Raw genomic sequence first — 27,986 nt, 5'->3', positions numbered from 1 at the left:
ATCTATCTATCTATCTATCTATCTATCTATCTATCTATCTATCTATCAATATTTCTCTGTATTTTCCCTAGAGCCTATTATGGGAGTGTAAGGAGGATTCCCCCACTGCAGCAGTATAGCTGGACCCTACATACCCCCTCAATCTCCCAAGGCTAGTAAGGGGGGATAACAGTAAAGACAAGGTTAAGGTGTTAAACTTGGTGCAAAAATGGATCTATGCCCTGTTGTCCTCTTATAAAAGATGGAATTATCCCTGTGAAATGAGGGAGGCAGCATTCCAATTATGGGCTGAAGATTAGTCTCACCCCTGGCAGCCCTGGTGGACAGTCAGGCATAGTGAAGGTTGGGAGCAGCTCTGGGAACCTTTACTAAAGGGAAGCAGTTATTGTTGGGTGGTTTCAGTTGTCCACAACTCTTCGTTGGGGTTTTTTGGGTTTGGGGGTCTTCTTGGCAGATATACTAGAATGGTTTGCCATTTCCTTCTCCAGCTTATTTTACAGATGAGGAAATGGAGGCAAACAGAGTGAAGAGACTTGCCCAGAGTCACACAACTAGTAAATGACTGTGGCTAAATTTGAACTCAGGTACTCCTGACTCCAGGGCCAGTGCTCTATTCACTGCACCACCTAGCTGTCCCTAACCCTCATTTCTGATTCCCAAATCAGTGCTCTTTGTCACACATCCCCTGCCTCATGTGCCCAGCTAAGTGTTAGACTCTATAGGGAATACATGTAAGTAAAAGACTCAGGCATTCCCTTCCCTGTGGCACAGACTCTACATGCTGGAGGTCAGAGGAAAATGAAATCAATTTATATGTAGACACAAGGTGGTGGGTGAGAAATAACTTATATTTCTGTAGCACGTAGTGATACAACAACCCAGGGCGGCTAGGTGGCACAGTGGATAGAACACCAGCCCTAGAATGAGGAGGACCTGAGTTCAAATGCAGCCTCAAACACTTGACACTGTCGGGCAAGTCACTTACCCCTGATTGCCTTGCCTTCCTCCTCCAAAAAAAAAATAGACAACAGCCCGATAAAGTAGGTTGTACAAGTATTATCCCTATTTTGCAGGTCAAGATCTCACAGCTCATAAATGTCAATGTCAAGTCTTGAACCTAGGTCTTAAGCACCTACTATGTGTCAAGCACTGTGCTGAACTTTATGAATATTATCTCATTTGATCCTCACAACAGTTTGTGAGGTATGTGTTGTTATGATCTTTATTTTACAGTTGAGGAAGACAGTAGACAGACGTTAAGTGACTTGCCCAAGGTCATGCACCTAGTATCTGAGATCAGACTGGAACTTGGGTCTTTCTGACTTCAGGCTCAGTGTTCTCTATTCACTGACATTACCTAGCTGCCCCCATTCATTATACCTGAGTGAATCAGTCTATAAATTTAACAGTTGGTTTTAAGTTGTATTTAAGTTGGTTTTCAGCAGGATATCCATCCTTACCCCCAATTCTTAGATAAAATTCTTGTACCAAGGCCACAGGATGGGAGGTAGCTGAGAAAAGGGATGGGATGCAGGGGATTAGGTCTTAAGAATGGAGCAAGATGCAAAAAAAGCCTACTAAGCTGTGGCTAATAATTGCTGAGGGAGGGGAATCGAATTCAGGTTGTGTCCCATGGCCAAGGTGGGTTTCTCACAGATACTCCCTATGGGAATTACAGGATAGATACATTTGTTGTCTGCTACTTTAAATTCCATCACTAACATCTACTGACAACTGAAAGCCCAAATAATAAAACCTGAGGGGCTTGTTTTTGTCTTGGAAAGGCCACAGCTTGAAGTGGAGCCTTTAATTAAGAGTGTTTGGAACTTACTCTTTCATATTAGCCATGGTCTACTTGTTCTTACCCTCCATTGTGTCTCCAGCCTATGATGCGAGATAGACTTCCTGCCCCCACTAACCTCTGCTTTCTTTTTTCTTCCCCCTCCCACAGGGAAAAAATTTGAGTCTTGTCATTACTTGCTTCACATACTTGAAATTTTCAAATTATCTATTACTCTTGAGATGGTGATAATTAGATTTTTGTTAAACAATAACCTGACATCACTGGTTTAGAAAAATGTGTGCTTATAAATGAATTTGTACCAACTTTAGAAGAAATCCAAAATTATTCACTAAAATAGAGGCAAGCCCTACTTTAAGCAAGCCTTGTACAAAAATCTGAATTTCTAAAATGAATATATACATCTATATGTGCATATGTATGCACACATATACATGTAGTGGTACAGGTACATATGTTCATGCATATATGTATATATCTATTTTAGAAATTCAGGTGTACACCTGTATGTATGTACATGCATATGCATATTGGATAGAGCTATATTTATATCTGCATATATCTACATACATGTGGCATATCTACATATATGTATATCTCTATTTTAGAAATTCAGGTGTACACATGTGTATATATACATGCATATGTATATTGGATAGAGCTATATTTGTATCTGCATATATCTACATACATGTGGCATATCTACATATATGTATATATCTATACCCATATATTCTAGTCATATTGGAAGATTCTACAATCTCTCTTCTTTCTGCCCTTTTCCATTTCCAGGTCTTTGCTTACACCATCTTCCATACTTGGAATGGATTCTGTATACACCAGTTTCTATCAGTTGGAGTTGCTCTGAGGTTCCTTCAGGGACCAAATTCAATTGTTACCTTCTCCAAGAAGCCTTGTCTGAAACTCTGCCCTCAGAACCACAAGTGAGAAATCATTCCTCCCTTCTCAAATTCCTTGCAGCACTTTGCTTAGACCTCTCCTCTGCATATAGTTCACTATTCATTATTAGAGGCAAGTAGCTGACTCAGCAGTTACAATGCCAGACTTGGAGTTAAGAGGACTTGTATTCAAATCCAGCCTCAGATACTTGCTAGCTGTATGACCCTGGGCAATTTAACCTGGGCAAGTTTCTTCAACTGCAAAATGGGGACAATTATAGCACCAATTATAGGATCAAATGAGCTAACATTTATAAAGCTTTTAGCACAGGCCCTGGCACATATTAGGTATTTAATAAATACTTGTTTCCTTTTTCCTTCATCATTATTTGTTTATTTGTCCTCCCCATTGTAAGAAAAAAAATTTATAGTGCCTTAAAATTCACAAAATGCTTCCCTTATAATAACCTTCTCAAAGGTGTTATTATCACTCCTTTGTGGTTGTTGTTCAGTTCAGTCATGTCTGACTCTTCATGATCCCATTTGGGGTTTTCTTGGCAGAGATACTGGAGTAGTTTGCCATTTCCTTCTCCAGCTCATTTTACAGATGAGGAAACTGAGGCAAACAGGGTTCAGTGACTTTCACCATCGAGCTTCCCGATGCCCCTCCCCCCACCTCCACTCTAGTCTTGAGGGAATCAAGACTCAGAACAAAGATATAATTTGCCAAGGGTTGCACAGTTTATTACTATGGGAACCGGGACTGGAACCTAGGTGTTCGGTTGATGAACCATAGCCCTTTTCCTCCCCTGTGCCTCTTTAAATAATCAGATTGTTTTCATCTTTAGAGATGAATGTGTGCCTTTCTTTCTATCAACAATGCTTTGTACAGAGTAGGGCTTAATAAATGTTTAACTCAATTGAATATATAGCATGACAATGTCCTTTACAAAAGTTTAGGGTACCATATTTGAGGAAAGACATTGACAGACTAGAGTGCATCCAGAGGAGAGTGATCTAGATGAAAATGGTTCAAGGACTAGAAACTTTGCCATATGGGGATGAGCTAGGGGAATTGCAAAGATCTAGCATGCAAAAGAAAAATCTTAGATGGAATATGACTGGTGCCTTTGGGCATATTAACAGATGCAATGTGGAAGAGGGATTTAGGAGAGACTTTACAGTGGAGTGGGAAGAGCAGTGAATTTAGTTTAGTTTAGTTTAGTTGACACCCGGGGCTTAGGTTCCCTCCTCTATAAAGTGATTGAACTTGAATAAATACATACAGGGAAGATTACAGACAATGTAATTTTTCAAGGCATTCATAGACTAATTTTTAAGATATATCAATGAGGGGAAAATCCCAGAAGAATGGAAAAGATCATTGATGGTACTTTTATTTTTTTTTTTAAAGGAAACCAGTAAGATGTAACTACTAACCCAATACCTACTTTCTCCTCTCTACAAAATCTTTGTGAGAGCTATCAATGAAAATATCAAGAGTATACCTGGGAACAAAAGGGGAAGGAAACAGGAAAGCTCTTATGAATAATTCTCTACAGCACTCACAATCATGCCATTAACTAAGAGATACACGGACCACAGAAACCTACTTAGCATTTAATTTAGTAGAGTAAAATGCTTCTTTAAAAGGATGCCTACCATGCATATGTTAAGATCATGTTGAAAGATGCAATCAGAGTGATTAGTTTTTTTCAGGAATCTTTTGAGTATCAATCTCACCTAAGTCTAAAACAGGAAAACTGTGAGCTGAGGGAAAACCTAGCTTTAGAGGCACCTAATAAAAAGAAAAGAACATTGGATTTGGAATAAGAAGACCTTTGCTTGATTCCTGGCACTATCATTAATGACCTGGGTGACCTCTTTCAACATCAGTTTTTGTACCTGTAAAATGAGGGATCAGACTAAATGACTTCTGAGGTCCCTTCAGGATTTCTTAGTCCTGTGACCCTTTCATGTGGGCTGTATAGCAAATACAGATTTGGGAATTATATTCCCCATGAAGTCTCCCATCCCCCGACCCTTATGACAAGGGCAGAGACTTCAAATTCCCATGGGTTGCTACAATGGCAGCAAGGGGGTGTCACAGAAAGCAGTTGGAAGAGAAAGGAGAGTAGAAGCACACAGAGGGAATGAGAAGGGTTCCTAAGTCATGGAGCTGAGCAAAAATAGAGCCAAGGATTGACTGGATGAGCAGGCTAGTGGTTGAGCTATGGTATGGGTGAGTTAGGAATACCTAGAAGGTGCAGTGGATAGAGTGCTAGCCTTCGAGTTAGGAGAAAACAAGTTTACATCTGGTGTCAGACACTTACTAGCTGTGTGACCCTGGGCAAGTCACTTTACTCTGTTTGTCTCAGTTTCCTCATCTGTCAAATGATCTAGAGAAGGAAATGGCAAACCACTTCAGTATCTTTGCCAAGAAAACCACACATGGGGTCCCAAAGAGTTGGGACATGACTGAAAAGACTGAACAAAAGGTCAATGGAAAGATGTCTTCTGGGTATAAGGTACATATTACCTGCATTCAAGAAATGACACTAGGGGCGGAGTCAAGATGGTGGAGTAGAAGCAGGACCTCCGCAAGCCTCTGGCTCCCACCTTCCCCAATCTATGAAAAAGGGGACTCTAAACAAACTTTGGAGCTGCAGAACCCACAAAATGACACAGAGAAGCTAACCTCCCTCTGAGGACAGCCCGACAGGCCAGCAGGAATCAGTCAGTGCAGTGCTGGGAGCTGAGCCCAGGCCCCCATGAGCCGGCAGTTTTAGCCCCAAGGTGGGCCTGACTAGCCACCGGCCAGAGGGACTCCAGATTACCAGCAGCTGTAGTCGTTTCCAGATTCATCATCCATCATTCATGGTGAAGGATGAAACAAGAGGTCAGTGCAGTCTGGACTTTGGGACCAGTAGTTGGGAGTGCGTCAGCTTTTTCCCCTGGGTTGAGAAGCCGCTCTGAAACACCGCATTGGTGCCACTTTGGAGCTTCAGCTCCTGGCCTGCAGAGTGTAGGGGGACCAAGCACCAGTCTGAGGGGTAATAGCTCTTGCTTTAACCTTCTTGGATCTGGATTGCAGTCTAGGGTGGAGGTCCTGGGGCATGTGTCCAGCTTGCCAGAGCATGTGAAGGCTTCAGAGAGGGCACCCATCTAATACCTCCAGCAGCTGAGAAAACCCCAGCATTTGGGATGGAAGATCCCTTGTCCGGTGGCAGAGTCCAACTGTGGCAAAAAGCCCAGGGGTCAAGTGACTGAGGGGCGACATGACCAGACAAAGGAAGCAAAACAAACAGAAGACTCCAACATTAGACTCTTATTTTGAGGACAAAAAGGAGCAAAGCATGAAACAGGAGGAAGACAGTGAAGTCAGAACTCGTGCACCAAAAGCTTCAAAGGGAAATATGAGCTGGTTACAGGTCATAGAGGACCTTAAGAAGCAGATAAGAGAAGTGGAGGAAAAATTGGGAAGAGAAATGAGAATAATGCAAGAAAATTACGAAATGAGAGTCAACAGCCTGACTGGGGAAAATAACACCTTAAAAAACAGACTGACTCAATTGGCAAAAGAGGCTCAAAAAGGCAATAAGGAGAGGAATGCCTTGAAAAGCCAAATTTGCCAGATGGAAAAAGAATCTCAAAAGCTCAATGAGGAGAATCATTCCCTCGGATTTAGATTAGAGCAAAGGGAAGGTAGTGACTTTAAGAGAAATCAAGATGATGTTAAACAGATACAAACAAATGAAAGAATAAAAGGCAATGAATATCTCATGGGAAAAACCATTGATCTGGAAAATAGATCCAGGATAGATCATTTAAAAATTATTGGACTACCTGAAAGCCATGATCAAAGAAAGAACCTAGAAATCATCCTCCAAGAAATTCTCAAGGAAAATTGCCCTGATGTTTTAGAACCAGAAGGCAAAATAGAGGTTGAAAAAATCCACCGATCACCTCCTGAAAAAGATCCCAAAAAGAAAACTCCTAGGAGTATTATAGCCAGGTTCCAGAATTCCCAGATCAAGGAGAGAATATTACAAGCAGCCAAGAAGAAACAATTTGAATATTGTGGAAACACAATCAGGATAACACAGGATCTGGCAGCTTCGACACTGAGGGATCAAAGGGCCTGGAATAGGATATTCCAGAGGGCAGAGGAGCTGGGATTAAAACCAAGAGTCACCTACCCAGCAAAACTAAGTATCATGTTTCAGGGGAAAATATGGTCATTCAGTGGAATAGAGGACTTTCAAGCATTCTTAATGAAAAAACCAGAGTTGAATAGAAAATTTGACATCTAGATACAAGAAGCAAGAGAAGCATGAGAAGGTAAACAGGGAAAAGAAATCATAAGCCACTGATCAAAGTTGAACTATTAACATTCCTACATGGAAAAATGATAATTGTAACTGATGAAACTTTTCTCAGTGTGAACATAGTTGAAGGGAATTGAAATATATATATATATATATATATATGTACATATATATATATGTGTCTATATCAGAGGGTTTACAGGCATATGAATACATGTGTGAATGTGTGTATATATGCTTACAGGTATACATAGGTAGAGGTCACAGGACCAATTTAATAGGAAGGGATGATACTTAAAAAGGGAAATTAAGAGGTGAGAGAGGAATATAACAAGAGGAGATGGAGAGAGACAGAATGGGGTAAACTATCTCATAAAGAAGAGACAAGGGAAAAGGGTTACAATGGAGGGGAAGAATATGAAGGCAAAAGGGAATGGGTCAACCTTAATCTCACTGAATTTAGCTTGGGGAGGGAATGAAATACACACTAAATAGGGTATCTCACCCTACAGGAGAGTAGGGGGAAGGGGATGAGAGGGGGGGATGATGGAAGGGAGGGCAGGCTGGGGGGGGAGGGAAGTTGGAAGCAGTCACTTTTGAAAAGGGACAGGATAAAAGTAGAGAACAGAACAAGTGGGTGGTGGGATAGGAGGGAGGGAAATATAGTCAGTCTTTTACAATATATCTAATATGTTAATGTTTTGCATTAGCTACACATGTACAATCTATACTGAACTGCTTATCTTCCCAATAAGGGTGGGTGACAAGGGAGGAAGGGAATGAATCTGGAATTCAAAGTTTTAAAATCAAATGTTTAAAATTATATATACATATATACTATTATTAATACTATCTGACATGTAATTGGGAAAGAAGACATACAGGCACTGGGGCAGAGAGATGCACTATGCCCTACTGGAAAAGTCTAAGGGGGTATGGAGAAGATATCAGAGAGAGCAGATTGGAGGAGGTTATATCCTGGTGTGACAGCTATTCTGGGTTGGTGGGTAGGGGGAAAATGGGGAGAAAATTTGTAACTCAATATCTGGTGGAAATTAATGATGTAAATCAGAAGTTAATAAAGCATTTGAAAAATGAAAAAAAGAAATGACACTAAAGAACCATTAAGGAAAAATAAAACATGGATAGGTTGGAATCTACACAAAAGGAAGGATTGCCCATCCTATCAAAATCGATCAAAATCTTTGTCAGTTTCCTCTCATTAGATCCCATCCATCATTCTAGGCTTTTGACGTTTTTTGGCTCTTGACTCTATTAACCAACCAATATATTAACCATCTGAGCTTTATACCATCTTTAAATTTGATAAGTATATTGTGCCTTCATCTAGACTTCCATTCTTCAATGAATACATGATTTTATTCATGTGGAAACTACCTCCAATTGTTCAGACTACCACACACCCACATATCTTGTGTGTGATTCTTGTCTGTGTCTTTTGCTCATGTTTAAAAAGTTAAACTCATAAAAAAAATGCCCCTGATAAGTCATCCTATTGTATTTTTAGTTCATGAACTGTTCATCTATTATCTCACTATATGAGTAGCCTACCTTATTCTCTTGCTCATTCATTTCCTTCGTGATAAATTATTTTATTTTATTTTGCTTTTTGGAGGGCAGTTGGGGTTAAGTGACTTGCCCAAGGTCACACAGCTAATTTTAGTGTTAAGTGTGTGAGGCCGAATTTGAACTCAGGTCCTCCTGACTCCAGCTCTGGTGCTCTATTTACTGCTGCCCAAATTTACTCACCCAGCTGCCCCAAAAACATTTTTTTAAATGACATGGCAAAATATTGGGCTAAGTCAAGATAAAAATTAATATGGATGAATCCAAAATATATGACTCCTATTAAAAAAATCAACCTCATAAGTACAAGATGGGAAAAGTGTGGTTGTACAGTTTATGTGAAAACGCTCTGAGGGTTTTAGTAGATTGCAAGCTGGACATGAGTTAGCAGCATGAAATAGTGGCTGAGAGAGCCCATGAAATCTTAGACTGTCTGAAAAGAAGCAAAGCTGCCAGGAACCAAGAGATGCCTCACTGCCCCGATTAGACCAATACCTGGAGCATCCTGTTTAGTTTTGGGCATGATACTTTAGGAAGGACATTGACTAGTAAGTTGGAATGTATTCAGAGGTGGGTGACCAGGAAGGTGAAGGGCTTTAATTCATGACAAATGGGATGCCATTGAAGGAACTAGGAAGGTTTAGCCTAGAGGAGAAAAGACTTAGGGGAGACATGTTAGCTGTGTTCAGGTATTTGAAAGACTGTCACACGCATGGAAGATAGATTGAACTTGTTCTGGTCGGCCCCAGAGGGCAGATCTGGAAATAATTGGTAGAAATTTCACAGAAGCAAATTTCACTTTGAAACACAGAGAAGCTTTCTCAACCTTGAGAGTTCCCCAAGAGTAGAATGGCCTGCCTTGGGATGTTGGTCAGTTCTCTTTTCATCATAGATCTTCAAACAAAACTGGTCAGGTATGTGATGGAAAGAATTCTTCAGGTATTGGCTGCATTAGGTGGTCCCTGAGGTACCTTCCAACAATGAAATTCTAGGATTCTTTGACCCAGATCTTCCTAACTCTACCTAATGTCCCACATTAGAGGTGGAAGGGGCCTTAAAAATCATCTAGTCCAACCTTCTCATTTACAGATAAAAAAATATGAGACCCAGAGATGTTGGGTGACTTGACTGAGATCACTTAGCTAGCAAAGGCAGAGTCAAGATTCAGACTGGGTACTGTCATGCTTGACACTGCCTTCTCATTGTGGCCTCATCCCTTTCCATTGCTGTCAGAATTTTTCAAACCAGACCAGTCCCAATGTAATATAGAACAGGGACTCAATGTGGGGGTCCATAAACTCACAGGCATATTTCATAAATTTAGATGGGAAAAAATGCATCTTTATTTCAATATATCTGGTTTCCTTTATAATTCAATGTATTTCATTTTTTTGCCCTTAAAAGTATTATTCAGAAAAGGCTTCACTTGACTGCAAAGGGGTCTGTGGCAGGAAAAAAAAAAGGCTAAGAATTCTTGATGTGGTAGAAAGAGTGTCAGGTTTGGAATCAGAAAGCCTCTGTCTAAATCCCACAGGCAATTTAGTTCTCCTTTTTGGGTGTCAGTTTCTTCACATTAAAAAGAGAAGGTTGGATTGGATGCTCTTGGAAGGTCCCTCCTAGATTTAAAATCTTGTGATCTGAAATGTTTATTCAGAAATGAGGTCATTCACTGTAGCAAATTCTGTGCCTGGCAGTTTGGCTAAGACTTATGGGATGACGGCTGGCATGGCTCCTGGTTTTGTCTCACGGGGGTGGGGGCAGCTGGTTCAGACTCTCCCTGCAAAGCTCTAAGTGTCCGGGGCATTTTTTTTCCACTGTTCTCAAGAGCCTCCCTCTGGAACCCTCTGGGCACAGCATCTTTGGAGACTGCTTTTTCCTACAGTTCCTAACCTTATTGATTCAGATCCAGCCCTGACTCACAATATCGACCACAACAAGCAACTCAGGAAATTTAATCATATCATCCAGAGGTGGAATAAATGATTGAGCTATGAGGGGTAGGGGGAGCTTGCTTGGAATGGTCACTGTTCTGGTTCTAAGTACCCTTCTAGCTCCAATATTATACGTTTTAAGATTCTAAGTCCCCTTTTAGTGTTCTAGGATTTAAAGATTCCAGGTCCTATGGCTTTAAAAGCAATGCTTCTTAACCTGGGGTCCATAGAATTAAAAAAAAATGATCATTGTGATTTTGATATAATTGGTTTCATTTATAATCACATTTTTAAATTTTATTTTTAAAACTTAACAATATTCTGAGGAGGGGTCTATAGGCTTCACCAAATTGCCAAAGGGGTCTATGACCCAAAAGAGGTTGAGGCGTTGCTTGAAAATCCTTTTTTGAATGAATGATCAAGTATGTATTAAGCTCCTGCTTTATGCCAGGCACAGCTGCAAAGCAGTGAAGGTATAAATACAAAAATGAGTCAGTCTCTGCCCTTAAGCATCTTCTATTCTAATGGGGAGATGTGACACAGATAGTAGAGTTGTGGCCTTACTTTTGGCCTGGGGAATGGAACTACTGGGCAGTAGAATGGTGGGTCCTTTCCTATAGCAATGGTACTCCAGGAGCCAAGACCCTGATTTAATTGCAATTTCCAAACCAAGAGTAAGATGTGGAAAGCTGAAGGCACATGGGGAGTGGCAGCAAGGGTGTGGAATACCAACCAGCTCTGGCTGCAAGATACCCACACTGGGTGTGTATCCCGATTATTCCCACAGGCCCTGGATGAGAAGGGCAAACATCATTCCCTCTATTTTAATAGTAGAGAGCAGGCCCAGAGAAAGTAAGCAACTTGGCCAAGACCACACAATTCTTTGAATTCCTATTCCAAGGCTCTTTCTATCAGGTCCTTTTGCATTCTCCCAGCAGGGATGATAGAAGACAGGTCATATTTTCTAAAACACTTTACACATTACAAAGTGCTTTCCCTCCCTCATAACCCTGAGAGTTAGGGGGACAAATATTAACACTCCCATTTTACGGATTAGGAAACTGAGACCAGAGGTTAAGTAACTGGTCTGAAGTCTCCCAGCAAACTAGTGGCAAATTAGAGCCCAACCTGGCAATATGGTTAAATGAGGTTTTCATCATAGCATAATGCCTCTGATAATTCTTCTCACTCTGAAGTAAAGAGAGGTCTACGGGATCACAGGACTTTAAACTGGAAGGGACATTAGAGATTATCTAGTCCAACCTCCTTATTTGACAGATGAGGAAATTAAGATCCACAGGAGTGAAATGACTTCTCCAAAGTCACTCAGGTCCACTGGGAAAATGCCTCACTCTGGGCCTGGCAGAAACGTAGTTAAGTGGTTGTCTTTTCCCTATGGTGCCTCACTCAGGGTGAGTCCTCAATAAATATTGAAGAGCTGCCTTCATGCCTCATACTAAAACCTAGTGCATTAGCCAGCTTTCCAACGAGCTCACTCAGAAAGCACTTTAAGTGGGAACATGGATCTGTCTTGTGATTGATGATAATGAAGCCTTGTATTGTCAAGGTGCATTAGAGTGGCTAAGTACTATATGTCACAAGACTGGACAATACAACTGTCCTTTCCAGCAACCAGCTGGTCTGAGTGATACCTACCTCATGGTGCTGATGATTAGAACAATCACTGGGGTCTGGAGTGGGGTTGGAGAAGACAGAGAATCCCTTACTGAGGAAGGGAGGACAGGCTCTGAGCTGGAACCCAAGTGAGAATAGATCAAAGGTCAGGTAGAGAAGATACCAAGCTTTGGGGGCATTTTGGAAATCCAGAATTCAGAATCAGGTACAAGAAGAGAAAATACAAAAAGAAAAGCAAAAAGAAATGCAAAAGAATGCAGAAAGAGATGCAAGCTATGGAGAGTTAAGATTGGATCAAGAAAAAGATGAGGGGGAAAGGAAGTGTGGGGAGCCACAAACTGACAGCTTGTCTAATATGTAGCAGGAGTGTCCCAAGAGGAGCTAAGTAAGCCCCTCCTGCCTCTCCTATCTCCTTAAAAAGATCTGAACTCCTCTTGTTCTGAATCTTCATTGCTGAAGCCTTTGTTTTGGCAGTGACCCAAGGGAATAGAATTGAATGAAGAGTTCACAACCTTGGGAGTGAGAATAATAACTCACATTTTTTAATAGTACTTTGAGGTTTGCAAAGTGTTTTCCTTTCAAGGCAATTGACAGGCAGCACAAATTTGATCATCTCCACTTTACAGATGAGGAAAATGAAGCTCAGAGAGGTCAATTTATGTGCCCATGGTATACAACTAATAGATATTAGAAACACGATTCCAGCCTAGGTCTTCTCCTGGTTCCTGGTATGCCACGTTGCCCCTCCATGCCCATTCCATTTCTGCATACCCTGATCATGAGAATACTCCTTTGTTAAGCAAAGATCTTTCTTTCTAGGACCTTTTCTTATTGATGTTAGTTCTGTTTCCTGGAACAAAAATTCCTTCTGCACATAATGACCTATGAGAGCTGCACTGGTGCAGTAGAAAGAGTACATATGGAATTGGGAATCAGAAGGCCTGGGTTCCAGTGTTATTTATTCTCTGGGTAGTTTTAGACAAGTCATTTTACTTTATGAACCTCATAAATGGAGTCTAGTTGGAACAGATTATCTCTATATTTGCTTTCAGCTCTAAATTCTATAATCCTGTATTTGAAGCTATGGATCATGCTTCCCCTAAGTCTTTTCTTCTTTAGCCTAAACATCCCCAGTTTCTTCCATTGATACTTATGTGTCTTGGTCTCTAGTGTCCTCATTGTCCTAGATGCTCAAACGCAAAGTTGTAGGAGGTGGGCTGCATAATGTAGTGTGGGCTTTGATGTCAGAAACTCTGGATAGAATATCCTACCATGTTTCCCCAATAATAAGACCTATCCCGAAAATAAGCCCTCCCCTTACCATGTAAGATTCCTCTAAAATAAGCCCTCCCCCGACAATAAGCCCTATTGAGATTGCTACTGTAGTGAAGGTGATCCCCTGCACTACACACTACATTACGGTACCCTCTGTATGCACCGCCCCCCCCCCCCACCGTGAAACGCACACCGCGCTCCGAGCTGCATCCAATCAGAGCTGCACCAGTGAGCGCGTCATCCTGTTCTTCCCCAGTGATTTGCTTATTGAATAAAGGTACATTTTTTTTGTTCACATTTATCTGTTTATTAAAATTGCTGTCAATGTTCATTAAAATAAGGCTTCCCCTGAATATAAGCCCTCTGGTGTTTTTCTGTCCAAAAAAATTAATAAGACAGTGTTTTATTATCGGGGAAACACGGGTAGTTCTTCCACTTACTACCCACGTGACCTTTGGGCAAGACCTCTGACAAACCCCATATTCCCATTTATTGTTTAGTCATTTTTAGTTGTGTCCAACTCTTCCTGACCCCATTTGGGTTTGTTGTTTTTTGGCAAAAATATTGAAGTGGTTTGCTATTTCCTTCTTCAGCTCATTTTACAGATGAGGAAACTGAGCCAAACAGAATTAAGTAACTTTCCCTGGGCCACTGAGGTAGTAAGTGTCTGAGGTCAGATTTGAACTTGGGTCTTCCTGACTCCAGGTCTAGAATTCTATTCACTGTACCACCTAGCTACCCATCTTCCCATAGATGAGAGATTCTTACCCTGGGGCCTGTGAACTTGTTTTTAGGAAACTATTTTGATAACTGTACTCCAATATAATTGGTTTACTGTGTAATCCTGTATATTTTGCCTTATGCATTTAAAAAAATTATTCTGAGAAGGGGATCATAGGCTTCACCAGAATGCTAAAGGGGTCCAAAACAACAAAAAGTTTAAGAACCCCTGCCCTACAAAGAATTAGAAATTGAGGGGATGCCCATCAATTGGGGAATGGCTGAACAAGTTATGGTAGATGATGCAATGGAATGCTATTGTTCTGTAAGAAATGAGGAGCAGGCAGATTTTAGAAAAACCTGGAAAGACCCACATGAACTGATGCTAAGTGAAGTAAGCAGAACCAGGAGAACATTTATTGTACATAGTAACAGCAACATCATGCAATGACTGACTTTGATAGATTTAGCTCTTCTCAGCAATCTAAGACAATTCCAAGGGACTCATGATGGAAAATGCTATCCACACCCAGAGAAAGAACTATAGAGTCTTAATGTGGATCAAAGCATACTATTTTCTCTTTTGTTTGTTTGGTTTTTTTTCTTTCTCATGGTTTTCCCTTTTGTTCTGATTCTTCTTTTACAACATGACTAATGTGAAAATATATTCAATATGATCATACATGTATAGCCTATATAAAATTGCATGCCATCTTGTGGAGGGGGGATATTTTAGAACTCAAAATCTTATCAAAGTGAATGTTGGATACTAAAAATTTATTAATTATTCTTAAAAAAAAGAACTCCTGTCCTAGATGGATAAGGATTTAGAGTATCATGCAAGACCAGAACAGCTCTCTTCCTCCTCAGCCTAATGCAGAGAAAGATAGATATTATCTATCCTTAGGACCCAGACAGTTCACAAGGATCTTGGCTTTAGTTTCTTCAGCTATAAAATGAAAGTGTTGAATTGCATAACCCCTAAAGTCAACTCTAAATCTACAATCCTCTAAAATTAGCTTTGGTACCCCTAATGTCCCCACTCTATACTTTTCTCCCATCAGTAGCTTTTTTCCTCTACCATTCCATCCTTTTCTCTCTCAGCTGTACTCTGATTTAAACCAAATCACAGGGGAGGATTCCATAAACTCATACTCCCTAGGGCATATACAGTACTGTTAACATTTTTGCTAGCATTGCTCCCTTCTACAGAGTTCTGTTTTTAAAGAGAAAACTAAAACTTTACATAGCAGAAATATCCCTGGCTTGGGGAGATGTACACTGGTCAGGCTGTCAGTAACTCACTATGTGACTTTGGACCCCTTCTCCTCAATGCACTTGTTTTCTCATTCATGAAAACAGAGAGTTAGACAATCTGTAAGTAAGGCTCCATCCATCTTTAAGATTCCAACTTCATCTGTTGTTTTTTTTAAACCATAATTTTCACTAAATCTAAGATCCATCAATGAGAATCCAAACCATTATAGATCATTAGAGCTCATGTACAAACAGGGTAAGAAATTCATACTAGCTTTCTTCTCTCTTTGACTCTTTAGAACTGTTGTTCAGTGCTATCCCTTCTCAGGTAGACCCTAAAGGGTCTTCATTAAAGGATTTATTCTGTAAAGTTTGGATTCAGTCAAAGGGCCACACTTGAGGACCTAGAGAGCCACATATGGCCTCAAGGCCACAGGTTCCTCATCCCTGAGGCCTACATCATAGCTGACAGTGAGGAAATACAGCCTAAACCTCCCATATACCCCGATAAGATATTAGGGCCAGACTGAACCACCCTATTCTTCCAACTCTCTACCTTTCTCTCTCCCACAGAAGGGAAATCTCCCTGCCTAGGGAAAGAAGACCTTAAATAATTGATATGTTTTGCTTTTATCTACATGTAAGAATGACAGGAAATCTATGTAGCTGGTCCTGATGGAGTGAAGCAGTCTGTCAATACTCCCTAACAAGAAAGAGACCAAAGGCAGCCTTCAGGGGTGGCTGGGATGCCATTCACCTATACTAATGGAGTGAGTGACATGAAATTAAAATCTCCTGTCAAGAATTTGACCAGCTTTCATCTCTGCAACAGAAGTGGAATGAATGAGTAGATTAGGCTAAAATTCCATCCATGAAATGACATTTCTAGGGTGCTTTTAGGGCTCAAAGAGTATTTTCCTTACAACTGTGCATTGTCATCTTCCTTTTACATAGTGATAACAGAGGCTGAGAGGTCATGACCTCTTAATGAGGGGTCGCTATCATTAAGTGTCGCTAAGTCAAGTCACTTCAAACCAAGTGTTCCTTTTTTAACTTCCCCTTCACGTTTCTAAGACATAAATGTTGAAAGTAAGGGAATAAAATATTAATTAATAATAACAATCAATAATTTATATTCATACAATTCCATATACTTACAAAGTGCTTTCATATCCAATATCTCACTTATTTGCCACAATAATTGCCACAATAAGTAGTCGTATCCCCATTTTTGAGATAAGAAGCCTGAGGCTCAGACGCAGAATGACCTGCCCAATCATACAACTAGAAAGTGGTAATGCTACAAGTCAAATCCAGGTCATAGAATTATAGAATAGCAGAGTTGGAGAGAAGGTATTTCCTCAATGCACAGATGAGGAAACTGAGGCTCAAAGTTGGGCAATAACTCAAACAAATTACATGGTTTATAAGGGGCAACACTTGGACCAAAGCCTAGGTCTCTTGAGTTCCCAGCTAGAGTTCTTTCCACTAAACTGCACTGCCTCCCTGATTGAAAAATCCTGAGTCTAAGAGTCAAGAGTTATGGGAGTCAGTCCTAACTCTTTTCCTAATTATTGGTGTGACCTTGGCAAGTCATTTCCATCTCATGGCCTCAGTTTCTTTATCCTTAAAAATTAAAATAGAGGGGTGGTTCTCAAAGTATGGCCTCTGGAACTGCTGGGGAAAGGAAAATACTCTTTAAAACCCCAAACCCTTTCAAGGAGTCCATGGGGTTGAAATTATTTTTTTCTAATAGTATAAAGATGTTTTCACTTCCAATACAGTCAATATTAATAGATATAAGCCACATAAACAAAAGCTCTTGGAAAGGGGTCCTGAGACCAAAACTTTGATAACCACTGGAGTAGAGGGCCTTGGAGTTTCCCTTCCAGGTCTGATTTATTCTGCATTACCTTGTTTCTCATCAAGTTCTTTTTCGGGGTCTTTCCACCATTCAGAATCCAAGAGGCACCCAGATTGATACACAATAACTCTTGGATCAGCATTAAGTAAAGACCAAGGCAAAGAAAACACCAAAGAAAAAAGACATTAGTATCTTACTAAGTTCCTTCTACAGGTAAAAATGCAAACATTTTGGGGCGGAGCCAAGATGGCAGAATAGAAGCACAAACTTGGCGTGGGCTCCTGCTCCAATCACTTCCAATACATGTGAAAAATGACTTTAAACAAACTTTAGAGCTACAGAACCCGCAAAGTGACAGAGAGAAGTGGATCTCCCACTGAGGGAAGCCTGGAAGTCAGATAGGAAGGGTCTAGCGCACTGGGCTGGTAGCCTAAGTCCAGCATGAGTTGCGAGGTTCCAGAGCTAGGGCAGCCCTGACCAGCAGCTGCCAGAGCAGACTTTGGGAGAGTGAGTCATCTGTACCTGTGGCAGTTTCCAGACTTCTGAACCCATGGACACCAAAGATGAAGTGAAGGGTCAGTGTAGAACTCTGTTGGTAAAAGGGGGGACTGAAGAGCTCGGTCCATCTCTTGCCCCCAGGGTGAGAGGTGACAGAGGTGCAGTGTGGCTGCCTCAGGAGCTCCTGGCCTGCAGATTGTGGGGGTACCCGGCAACCATTCAGAGGGTGGTAGCTCTTGCTTTGACCTGCTTAGATCTGGGTTGTGATCTTGGGTGGGGATCCTGGGGTGTGTGACCAGTAAGCCAGAGCTTGTGGAGGCTGCAGAGAGGGCCCCCTCCTAATAGCTCCGGCAGCTGCAAACACCCAGCAATTTGGGACAGTTATCTCCATTCTGGGGGCAGATTTCTACCATGGCAAAGAGCTCAAAAGTCAGGTGGTTGGATGGCAATATGAGCAAAAGACAGAAGCACAAAAAGATGATCAATTCCTTTTTAGGGGACAAAAAGGATCAAGGCATGGAGCAGGAGTAAGACAGCAAAGTCAGAACTCCTACATCAAAAGCCTCCAAGAAAAATATGAATTGATTACAGGCCATGGAGGTGCTCAAGAAGGATTTTGAAACTCAAGTAAGAGAAGTGGAGGAAAAATTGGGAAGAGAAATGGGAATGATGCAAGAAAATAATGAAAAGCAAGTCAACAGCCTGCTAAAGGAGACCCAAAAATACACTGAAGAGGATAACATCTTAAAAAATAGACTAAATCAAATGGCAAAAAAGGCCCAGAAGGGTAATGAGGAGAGGAATGCCTTAAAAAGTTGAATTTGCCAGATGGAAAAGGAATTTCAGGAACTCACTGAAGAGAATAACTCTTTCAAAATTAGACTGGGGCAATTAGAAGCTAATGACTTTATGAGAAATCAAGATACTATAAAACAGATCCAAACAAATAAAAGAATGGAAGACAATGTGAAATATTTCATTGGAAAAACCACTGACCTGGAAAGTAGATCCAGGAAAGATAATTTAGATTATTGGACTACCTGAAAGCCATGATCAAGAAAAGAGCCTAGACACCTTCTTTCAAGAAATTATCAGGCAAAATTGCCCTGATGTTCTAGAGACAGAGGGCAAGGTGGAAATTGGAGGAATTCACTGATCACTTCTTGAGGAAGGTCCCAAGAAGAAAACTCCTAGGAATATTATAGTCAAATTCCATAGTTCCCAGATCAAGGAGAAAATACTGCAAACAGTAAGGAAGAAACAGTTTTAGTGTTGTGGAGGCACAGTCAGGATAACACAAGACCTGGCAGCTTCTACATCAAGGGATTGGAGGGTTTGGAATGTGATATTCCAGAGGTCAAGAGAGCTGAGATTAAAACCAATAATCACCTACCCAGCAAAACTTAGTATAATGCTACAGGGAAAAATATGGTCATTTGGTGAAGTGGAGGATTTTCAGGCATTCTTGATGAAGGAACCAGAGCTGAACAGAGAGTTTGACTTTCAGGAGCAGGAAGCGGAAGAGGCATGAGAAGGTAAACAGGAGGAAGAAATCAAAGGAAACTTATTAAAGTTGAACTATTTACATTCATTCATGGAAAAATTATGATTGTAGCTCATGGGACTGTTATCAGAATGAGGATAGTTGAAGGAAATATATGTATATATATATACATACATATATGTATATGTATAGGAGGGTATATGTGTGTATAAATATGTATGTGAGTGTGGGCATATGTATGTTCATTTATACATAGACAGAGGGAACAGGATGAGTTGAATATGAAGGGATGATAACTAAAAAATAAAATTAAGAGGTGAGAGAGGAATTTATTGGGAGAAGGAGAAAGGGAGAGATAGATTAGGGTAAAGTATCTCATATAAAAGAGCAAGAGAAAACTGTTACAATGGAGGGGAAGAGCAGGAAGGTGAAAGGGAATGGGACAACCTGATTCTTATTGAATTTGGCTTAAGGAGGCAATAATATGGACACTCAATTGGATATCTTACCATACAGAAAAATAGGGGGATAGGGGATAAGAGGAGGGATGATAGAAAGGAGGGCATATTGGGGGAAATGGTAGTTAGAAGCAATTTTTTTTTAAGCAATCAGGGTTAAGTAACTTGCTCAAGGTTACATGGCCAGTTATTTCTGGGTGTGGTGCTGAGTATCTGAGCCCAGATTTGATCCAGGTCAACCTGACACTGGAGCCGGTGCTCTTACTCACTGAGCCACCTGGCCGCCCCTAAGCAATTGGGGTTAAGTAACTTGCTCAAGGTTACACGGCCAGGTGTTTCTAGGTGGGTGCTAAGTGTCTGAGCCCAGGATTCGATCTCCAGGTCATCCTGACACTGGAGCCGGTGCTCTTACTCGCTGTGCTACCTGGCCGCCCCTAGAAGCAAATATTTTTGAAAAGGGATAGGGGCAAGGGAGAAAATTGAGTAGTGGGGATAGGATAGGATGGAGGGAAATATAGTTAGTCTTTCACAATATAACCACTATGGAAATTATTTGGGTAATTATACATGTACAACTTATATTGAATTGCTTATCTTCCCAATGGGGATGGCTGAGGAGGGAAGAAGGGAAAAAATCTGGAACTCAAAGTTTTAAAAACAAATGTTTAAAAATTTGTCTTTTTACATGCAACTGGGAAATAAGATATACAGGTACTTCCCTACTCTAAAGTTAGGGGGTGATGGGGGAGGATATAAGAGAAAACAGATTGTTGCAAGGGGTATTCAGCAGGCTTGCTATTTTGGGGTGGGGTAGGGGAAAGATGGGGAGAAAAAATTGTAACTCAAAGTCTTGTGGAAATGAATGTTGAAAACTAAAATTAATTAATTTCTAAAAATGCAAACATTTTTACTTACTAGAATTTTTGGATTGATAAATTACTTTTTCTAATATGTTCACAAAGACAACTAACCTGACCGAGAAGATACCATTTATTTTAGTCTCTGACTGTGAAATCCTCGTATAATTGAATCATTCTAGAGTTGTTAATTTGTTTTTTAGGGCAAAGTTACCCATAACACAGGTGTCCCCCCCACCCCCTGCCCTTTACATAAACTTAGTTGAATAAAAGATAGGCATAGAATGCTAGCAATAGATGGAACCTTGGAATCATGGAACATAGAATGTGAGACCAGGAAGGGGCCTCAGTGGTTGTCTATTTCACCCATTTCATTTTACAGGAGGACACTGGGAACCAGAATTAACATGCTATGCCCAGGTCCTACAGTAAGTAGTAGAATTTGAATACAAATTGAACTCAGTGTCCATCCTATAACAATAGGAGGCTATTGTTTTAACAGAAAAAGATCATCTTATTCAGTTGTGTCCTACTCTTTGTGACCACCTTATGGGGTATTCTTGATAAAAATACTGAAGTGGTTTGCCATTGCCATCTCCAGCTAATTTTACAGATGAGGAAACTGAGACAAAGAGGATTAAGTGACTTGCCCAGGGTCACATGGTTAATATCTGAGATTGGATTTGGACTCAGGTCTTTCTGACTCCAGACCCAGCACTCTATCCACTGAGCCACCTGGCTATCTAGTAAACTACTGGGGTCAGGAAAAGTGCCTTATTTCATTTTGTAGGCCATTCCATGGCTAGCTCAGGGACATACACACAGCAGGTCCTTCATAATGATATGTTTTGTACTGCTTGTTCCCTTCCAACTCCAGGATTGTATTATTCTGTGAATGTTGTCTTATGCCTATAATTCAAAGTGACCTTTCTATCTACACGTTTTTCTTACTAGAAATAGAGTGCTAGTTTGTTCATGACACTAGTTGGGCTATTCCATCAAATCCAGCAAAACTCAGTGGCCTTTCCTCTGAATTTGAGGTGTTTTTTTTTTTCTGACAGATTACTAACAAGGCACTATACTTATAAAGGCTCACAATAATTGGGAGAGACAATATCAAATGACCAGTATGACAAGTAATTTTTTCTTATTTCACAGCCCCATGATGAAGAAAAGACCCCCTTTAACAATTAGATAATTCCAGAAACAAATTATGCTTCACATGATAACTCTCCTGGGAACCAATTATTTTTTCCTCCAGTGGAGTCCTTTGAAACACTAAGCATTCGGCAACAAACTCTGAGACATGTATTTCCTTTGTAATGTTTCTCCCTTTAATAAAAATAAACAAATCTCTCTGTTTGTAGGGTGTGTCTACAATAGAAGTCAGTTTGAATTACAGAACCATGGGACACCAGCTGTCCCAAAAGTCTTAGGGCAATTTTAAATCAACTTAAACTGGCTTAAAACTGCCCCAAGGTTTTTGGGACACTGTGTTAGAGTGAGAAGGGACCTTAGAAGTCTTCTGGTTCCCTCGTTTTATTACTTAGAAAAGCAAGGCCCAGAGATTAGGAAGTGAATTGCCCAGCCCCATACAAGAAATTTGTGATGGGACCAGGAATAGCAGGGAGGACTCTCGGCATCTAAGATGCTGTTCTTTCCTTTACACTATAGTGTTACCCACAGGACACCCCATCTCCCCCTCCAGTCCCCCTGTTTGAACAGGACAGAGAAGCATAGAGAGACTGGACAGGGTATATGATGCTGCCCTCACTTGATATCCATTTCATTATTCATATCAAATGCAGGCTAAATATTGTCCAGGACTCCTGAAATATCCCTCTCAACATAGTGCTTATTAGCAAGAGCCCAGAGCTACCAAAGCCCCGAGCCAAGTCTCCTGCAAAAACAGACAAGAGTTTTCCCCTTTGCTAGGTCAGCTCGATGAGAGATAAAGCCAGAAAGGGCCTGTTTGAACAATTTCTCATTCTTAATACAATGATATTGATCTGTTCCTAGAGTGAGAACAGGCTGCCTGTCTGCAGTGCCCATGAGACTGGTGTGGTTGGGTTTGTTTTTTGTAGTTGTTCTGGAGCTTAACATAAGCAACCTGTCTCTGTCACTCTGTATCTTACAGCTGTACTAAGTGTATCTACTGTAAGTTCTAAAAGAAGGATGCTGGCAGGGCAAACCCCCTATAAAATGTTCCTGAGGTGAACGTGGTTCCTTAGGACCTGCCCCCCTGGTTGAATGATTCGGGGGTGTTTGAATTTAAAAAGAGAATACGTAGGGACGACAAAATAACTGTCCTTGAGCGTTTAAGTACAAGGGGAGTAGGATTTAATTTATTCTTGTCTCCAGAAGATAGAATTAGGACCAAAACAGGGATGTTATGGGAGACAGATTCCAGCTCAAAATAAAGACAATTTTCCTAACAATAAAAATGTCTAAAAATGGACAGAGATGCCTTAAGAGATAATGAACTTCTCACCCCTGGAGGCATATAATCAGAGGCTGGAAGACCTTTTAGTGCCTTCCAGTCCCTTTCAGGGGTTTCTATGGTATTACACTAGGGCTTTCCTTTTTGTCATTGTGAGATGGGATGGAAAGTGGAATAGACACTGGACTTGCAATCAGAAAACATGGGTTCAAGTCTTGGCTCTGATACTTCCTAGTCATCTGATCGTGATTGAGGAAAACCTCTCTGAGAGTATCCTCATCTGTAAAAGGGGGATAATTCTTATTCTAAGGGTCAAAATAATATATTAGCTAGAGGAATTAACCTCAATATTGGGAAGACCTACCTGGCTTTGGGACCCACCTATAACATATAGTGGCTGAGACACCTGGCCATTCACTTAAACCTCTCAGTGCCCCAGGCAAATCTCTAAGACTAAATCAGGGATTCTTAACTTTTTGTGTGTCATGAACCCCTTTGATAGTCTGGTGGAATCTATGGATTTCTCAGAAAAAAATATATATTTTTTAAATGTGTGGAAAAAATAGAGGATTACAAAGAAAATCAATTATATTGAAACAAAGAAGTAATGTTTTCCCACCAAGTTCATGAACCCCCTGAAAACTTTTCACCCCCTAGGAATTTGTGGACTCCAGATAAAGAACTCCTTTACTATGCGATGCAGAAAAGGTACCTATGTGCATTAATAGAGGGAATTTCACTACTGGGAGCTCCGTATACTGGTGAAATCATAGGTCCAGTAAAAAAAAAAAAAGTACTTAAACTGGAGGAAATGGTCTATAAATCTTCAAGTTTACTAATAAGAGTTTATACTTTATTTCAGATAATATAGAAAACATATAGTCCATTCCTTATATGCAAAGATAAATTAGATAATTGAGGTTATTATCTGGAATAATTCAGGCAGCAAGCAAACACAAATTATAAATGCACCCCAAGTTTGCCTCATTTACCTGAGCATTTCAGGCAAAAGCTGAGGGGGGGGTGCAGCTGGAATGATTCTAATAGTGCCCTCAGTTCTCTACTCCCCTTTGAATGTGTAGACATAGTCTCAAAATAGAGTACCCACTCAGCTAGCAGTGGGGGAGAGGTTTAAATCAAAGCTTCCTTCGTTGACAGTTTGGAGGCTCTGAGAAGGAGTCACCATCCCAAATATGAGAGCAGTGTTTGCTCAGGAGGTCGCTCCCAGCCTTCTGGATGAAACAACCCCCTTCTGACCCCAATCAGACCCACCAAGAACCCAGCCCATCTCCCTTAGTGAACAGGATCCAATAGCTTCTTCCGGCTCGCCATTGACAGCACCCCGGCCTGAATTGTGCCCTGACAAACTATAACCCCTCCCCACCACAAAAAAGAAATAACCTTTGCAAGATCCGTGCTACCCCCTGTGTCTGTTTGCTTTCTGGGACACCTTGATCCCCGTTTAGTTCACTGCCCAGACCCCCAAGCCAGCCTGAGTGTTCGACTTTGCAACCTGAGCCCGGGAAGGCCTGGGGGCCACGGGGTAAATATAAACCTGGCACTCACCCACAGGGAGCCCTTCATAGTCTGACATCATGTGAAAAGTTGTCTCGGGCAGGACCGGCTGGAGAGGGAAGAAATCACAGGAAAAATCCGGCTGCAGGCAACTTCTCCAGTGAGTAAAGTGCAGGGGGAAAGGCTGAATATTTCCAGCTGCCCTGGCCACAAATATCCCCGCCCAGGGAGTTCAAGCAACAATTCCCATCTGCCTTCTCATTATGGGATGGAAAGATAAGAATGTGCTTTTGTGCCAAAAGAGCAGGCTATTGGTGGATAAGCTGGTTGTCCTCCCTCCCCTTCTCTGTTTCCTCTTTAATGTCACAGGGGCGCATTACTCAGAGAGAAGGGCCACCCCTTAGAATGGAAAAAGACTCTAAAGAAGCACCCATGTCCTTTAAAGGAGAGAGGAGACTGGGGGGGAAGGTGCCACAGAGATCCAAACTCCCTAACAAGTCTAAAGTGCTCAGAAGGCTCTGGGCCATCTCTGCTGAGATCACACAGGTATTCCTAACAGTAATGATATCAATTACTCACATATCCGTAATGCTAAAAGTTGACCTCCTCCTTTTTTTTTCTTTTTCTTTTTTTTTTTCACAAGAGTCCTATGAGACACTGAAAAGAAAAATTCTCATTCAGAGGAGATCACAGGATTTAGAGCTCACAGGGACTTGAGAGATCATCTTAGATTAACCCCTGCATCATACAGATCAGAAAACTGAGGTACAAAAGAAAAGTGGAATACTCAAGGTTATATTCATTCATTCTTTGTCCTCAGTTCTTGAAGAGGACCATGACATCAGGAGGATGATGCCGTGACTTGCAAGGGAATTGGATTTAAGTGATATGAAGGGCTATGCCAAGTCTCCAGCCTCACTCTCTCCTCCAGAGACATCTGGGGCCAGTGGCAAGATACAGATCAGATTGACTGGAAATGACCCTACCTCTCCCCACTCCATCAAATTGTTTTCACAGGACCTCAAAATCTTGACTCGATGTATACTACCCCTACAGTCAGGAGGACCTGAGTTCAAATCGAGCCTCAGACACTTAACACTTATTAGCTGTGTGATCTTGGGCAAGTCACTTAACCCCAATTGCCCTGCCCTCCCCCATCCAAAAAGCAAAGAGCAAAACAAAACAAAAAACCTCAAATGGGGTCACAAAGAATTAGACATGACTAATCAACTCAACAACAACAACAACACAATCTTGGGCTGGGGTGAGAGCTTAGAAGTCATGTGGCCTAACTCAGAGTCCTCACAAGGAATCCCCTCTATGCTGTCTCCAATGTTTCTCCAGCTACTGCTTTAGGACCACCAGAGAAGAACCCCACCAGGGAGGTTCAAATGAGATAATGAATGTAAAGCACTTTGCAAACCCTAAAGTGCCATAAAAAAGTCTGTTTGTTATTATTATAATTATTATTCTATAGTTACCAGATCTCTTGGTGATGACTTCATTCCCTGAGACTTCTGTACTCTTGCTGAACTTAGACAATGTTTATAGAGCAATACAGGGGTATGTTGATAAATGTTTAACAACCAGGCTCTGGGGAGGGGGGGATATATGCATACACTTTACATTTTTCTTAAGGCTGAAGCAGGGGTGGGAAGTCACATGTGGCCTTCTAGGTCCTCAAGTGTAACCCTTTGACTGAATTGGCCCAAACCCCTGAGCTAGATAATCAACAAAACAACAAGGCAAGCCTTACTGATATCTGAAGTATAAATGCCCATATGAAAAATTTAACAATTGACTCTTGCAAGCTGTTTAGAAGTGCCCCCACTTTACCTTAAAAATGGATTAAGTTGGGGTGGCTAGGTGACACAGTGAGTAAAGCACCAGCCCCGGAGTCAGGAGAACCTGAGTTCAGTTCCGGCCTCAGACACTTAACACCCACACAAAAAAATCTAGCCGTGTAACCTTGGGCAAGTTACTTAACCCCAATTGCCCTCCAAAAGGCAAAAAAAAAAAAATTTTTAAAATGAAGTAAGTCAAAAGCATTTCTTGATCTTGAATTCTTAGAATCAGAGATTTAGAGTTAGAAAGGACCTGGGGGTTATATAGTCCTTATTTTACAGGTAAAGAAACTGATGTCCATCCAGGCATCTTAAGTGACTTGCCCCAGAATCAGAGGTGAGATTTCAACCCAGGCTCTCTGACCCTAGGGCCAATGCTCCTTCCATCATACCAGTATCTTTATTTGGTCTTTATTTGCCTTTCCTTATGGATGGTGTGGTTATGACCTTCCCAGAGAATGGGTTTCACTGATGCTAACCAAACTAACTGCCTCAGAAATCTGCGAGATGGACTTTGTGGAAGAAACTGACCTTTTTGTCCTTTTGCTTTTACAAAGAATTAGATCAGACTGTGATCCTAAGGTGGATGGATGGTGGAATTATCAGGAGCAGTTTGTTAATGGCTGCCATTGGTCCTACTTCTAAGCTATGGGGCCAATCAGAAAAAAAGACTAACCCCACCTTCTACATGTCAGTCATTCAAGTCCTTGAAGACTGCTCCCATATCTCCCCTAAATATTCTCTTCTCTAGGCTAAAATTCCTATTTAGCTTTAGTGGCCCGGCTTGTCCATGTCCTCTGTAAGATGTGTCTCACAGAACTGAACACAGGATTCCAGATCCAGCCTAGTCAGGACAGATAAGAGGATAGCTTTTATTTTTCTCATTCTGGACACTTTTAATGCAACTCAAGTTTCCTTGCATAATTACTTACATAATTACTTTTCTGGCTGCCACTATTGACTCTTATTGATCTGATGGTCTGCAACACAACCCCAATCTTTCACAGAAATTGCTGTCCAGTCCTTGTGAAGGTAGTGTTTTTGAATCTAAGTAGAATTGTATATTTATTACTAATAAACTTCATCTTATTAAATGTGGCTCACTGTTCTAACCTGACCTTTTTTAGATCTGATTGTGTCATATTCATGCAGTTAGGTCATACAATGGATAAAGCACTGTATCTCTATATGCCTCAATTTTCTCATTTGTAAAAATGTGGATAATTCTAGCAACTACCTACCAAGGCTGTTGTGAGAATAAAATGAAATAATATTTGTAGAGTGTTTTAAAGAGTTGCACAACATTTTGGATAACTGTCCTAGCTTCAGTGTCATATACAAACTTCTATATCTTTAACCAAGTCACTGACAAAAAGTCTGAAGAGCAGCAGGGCAAAGATAATTCCTGGGCCATTCTATTAGATGGTACTAGCACATCAATGACTAATCTCAGCTTCTTAGCACTAGTGCTTAAGAAATACTGATTGACTACCATGTTAACTACTAGTTCTGTCCAATCCTTTAAACGTTTCTGAATCTGACTAACTATACTATGATCCAATACATAGTTTTC

General features: G+C 40.9%; 1 protein-coding gene across 1 annotated transcript in view; it reads right to left on the bottom strand.

Moving 5' to 3' along the window:
- Positions 1 to 24,917, bottom strand: part of LOC138173633 (echinoderm microtubule-associated protein-like 1) — a 316,387-nt gene extending 291,470 nt beyond the window's left edge. Inside the window, exon 1 of the mRNA XM_069103676.1 lies at positions 24,621 to 24,917. Within this exon, the coding sequence (XP_068959777.1) occupies positions 24,621 to 24,651 (31 nt within the window). The 5' untranslated portion in view covers positions 24,652 to 24,917. The remainder of the gene's footprint in view (positions 1 to 24,620) is intronic.
- Between the last annotated feature and the right edge of the window lie 3,069 nt (positions 24,918 to 27,986).

Source organism: Petaurus breviceps, unplaced genomic scaffold (genome assembly GCF_028583685.1).
Source record: "Petaurus breviceps papuanus isolate PSGF00001 unplaced genomic scaffold, PetGlider_PUasm1.0 63, whole genome shotgun sequence".
NCBI lineage: Eukaryota > Metazoa > Chordata > Mammalia > Diprotodontia > Petauridae > Petaurus > Petaurus breviceps.
This window is presented reverse-complemented; position numbering and strand designations above follow the sequence as displayed.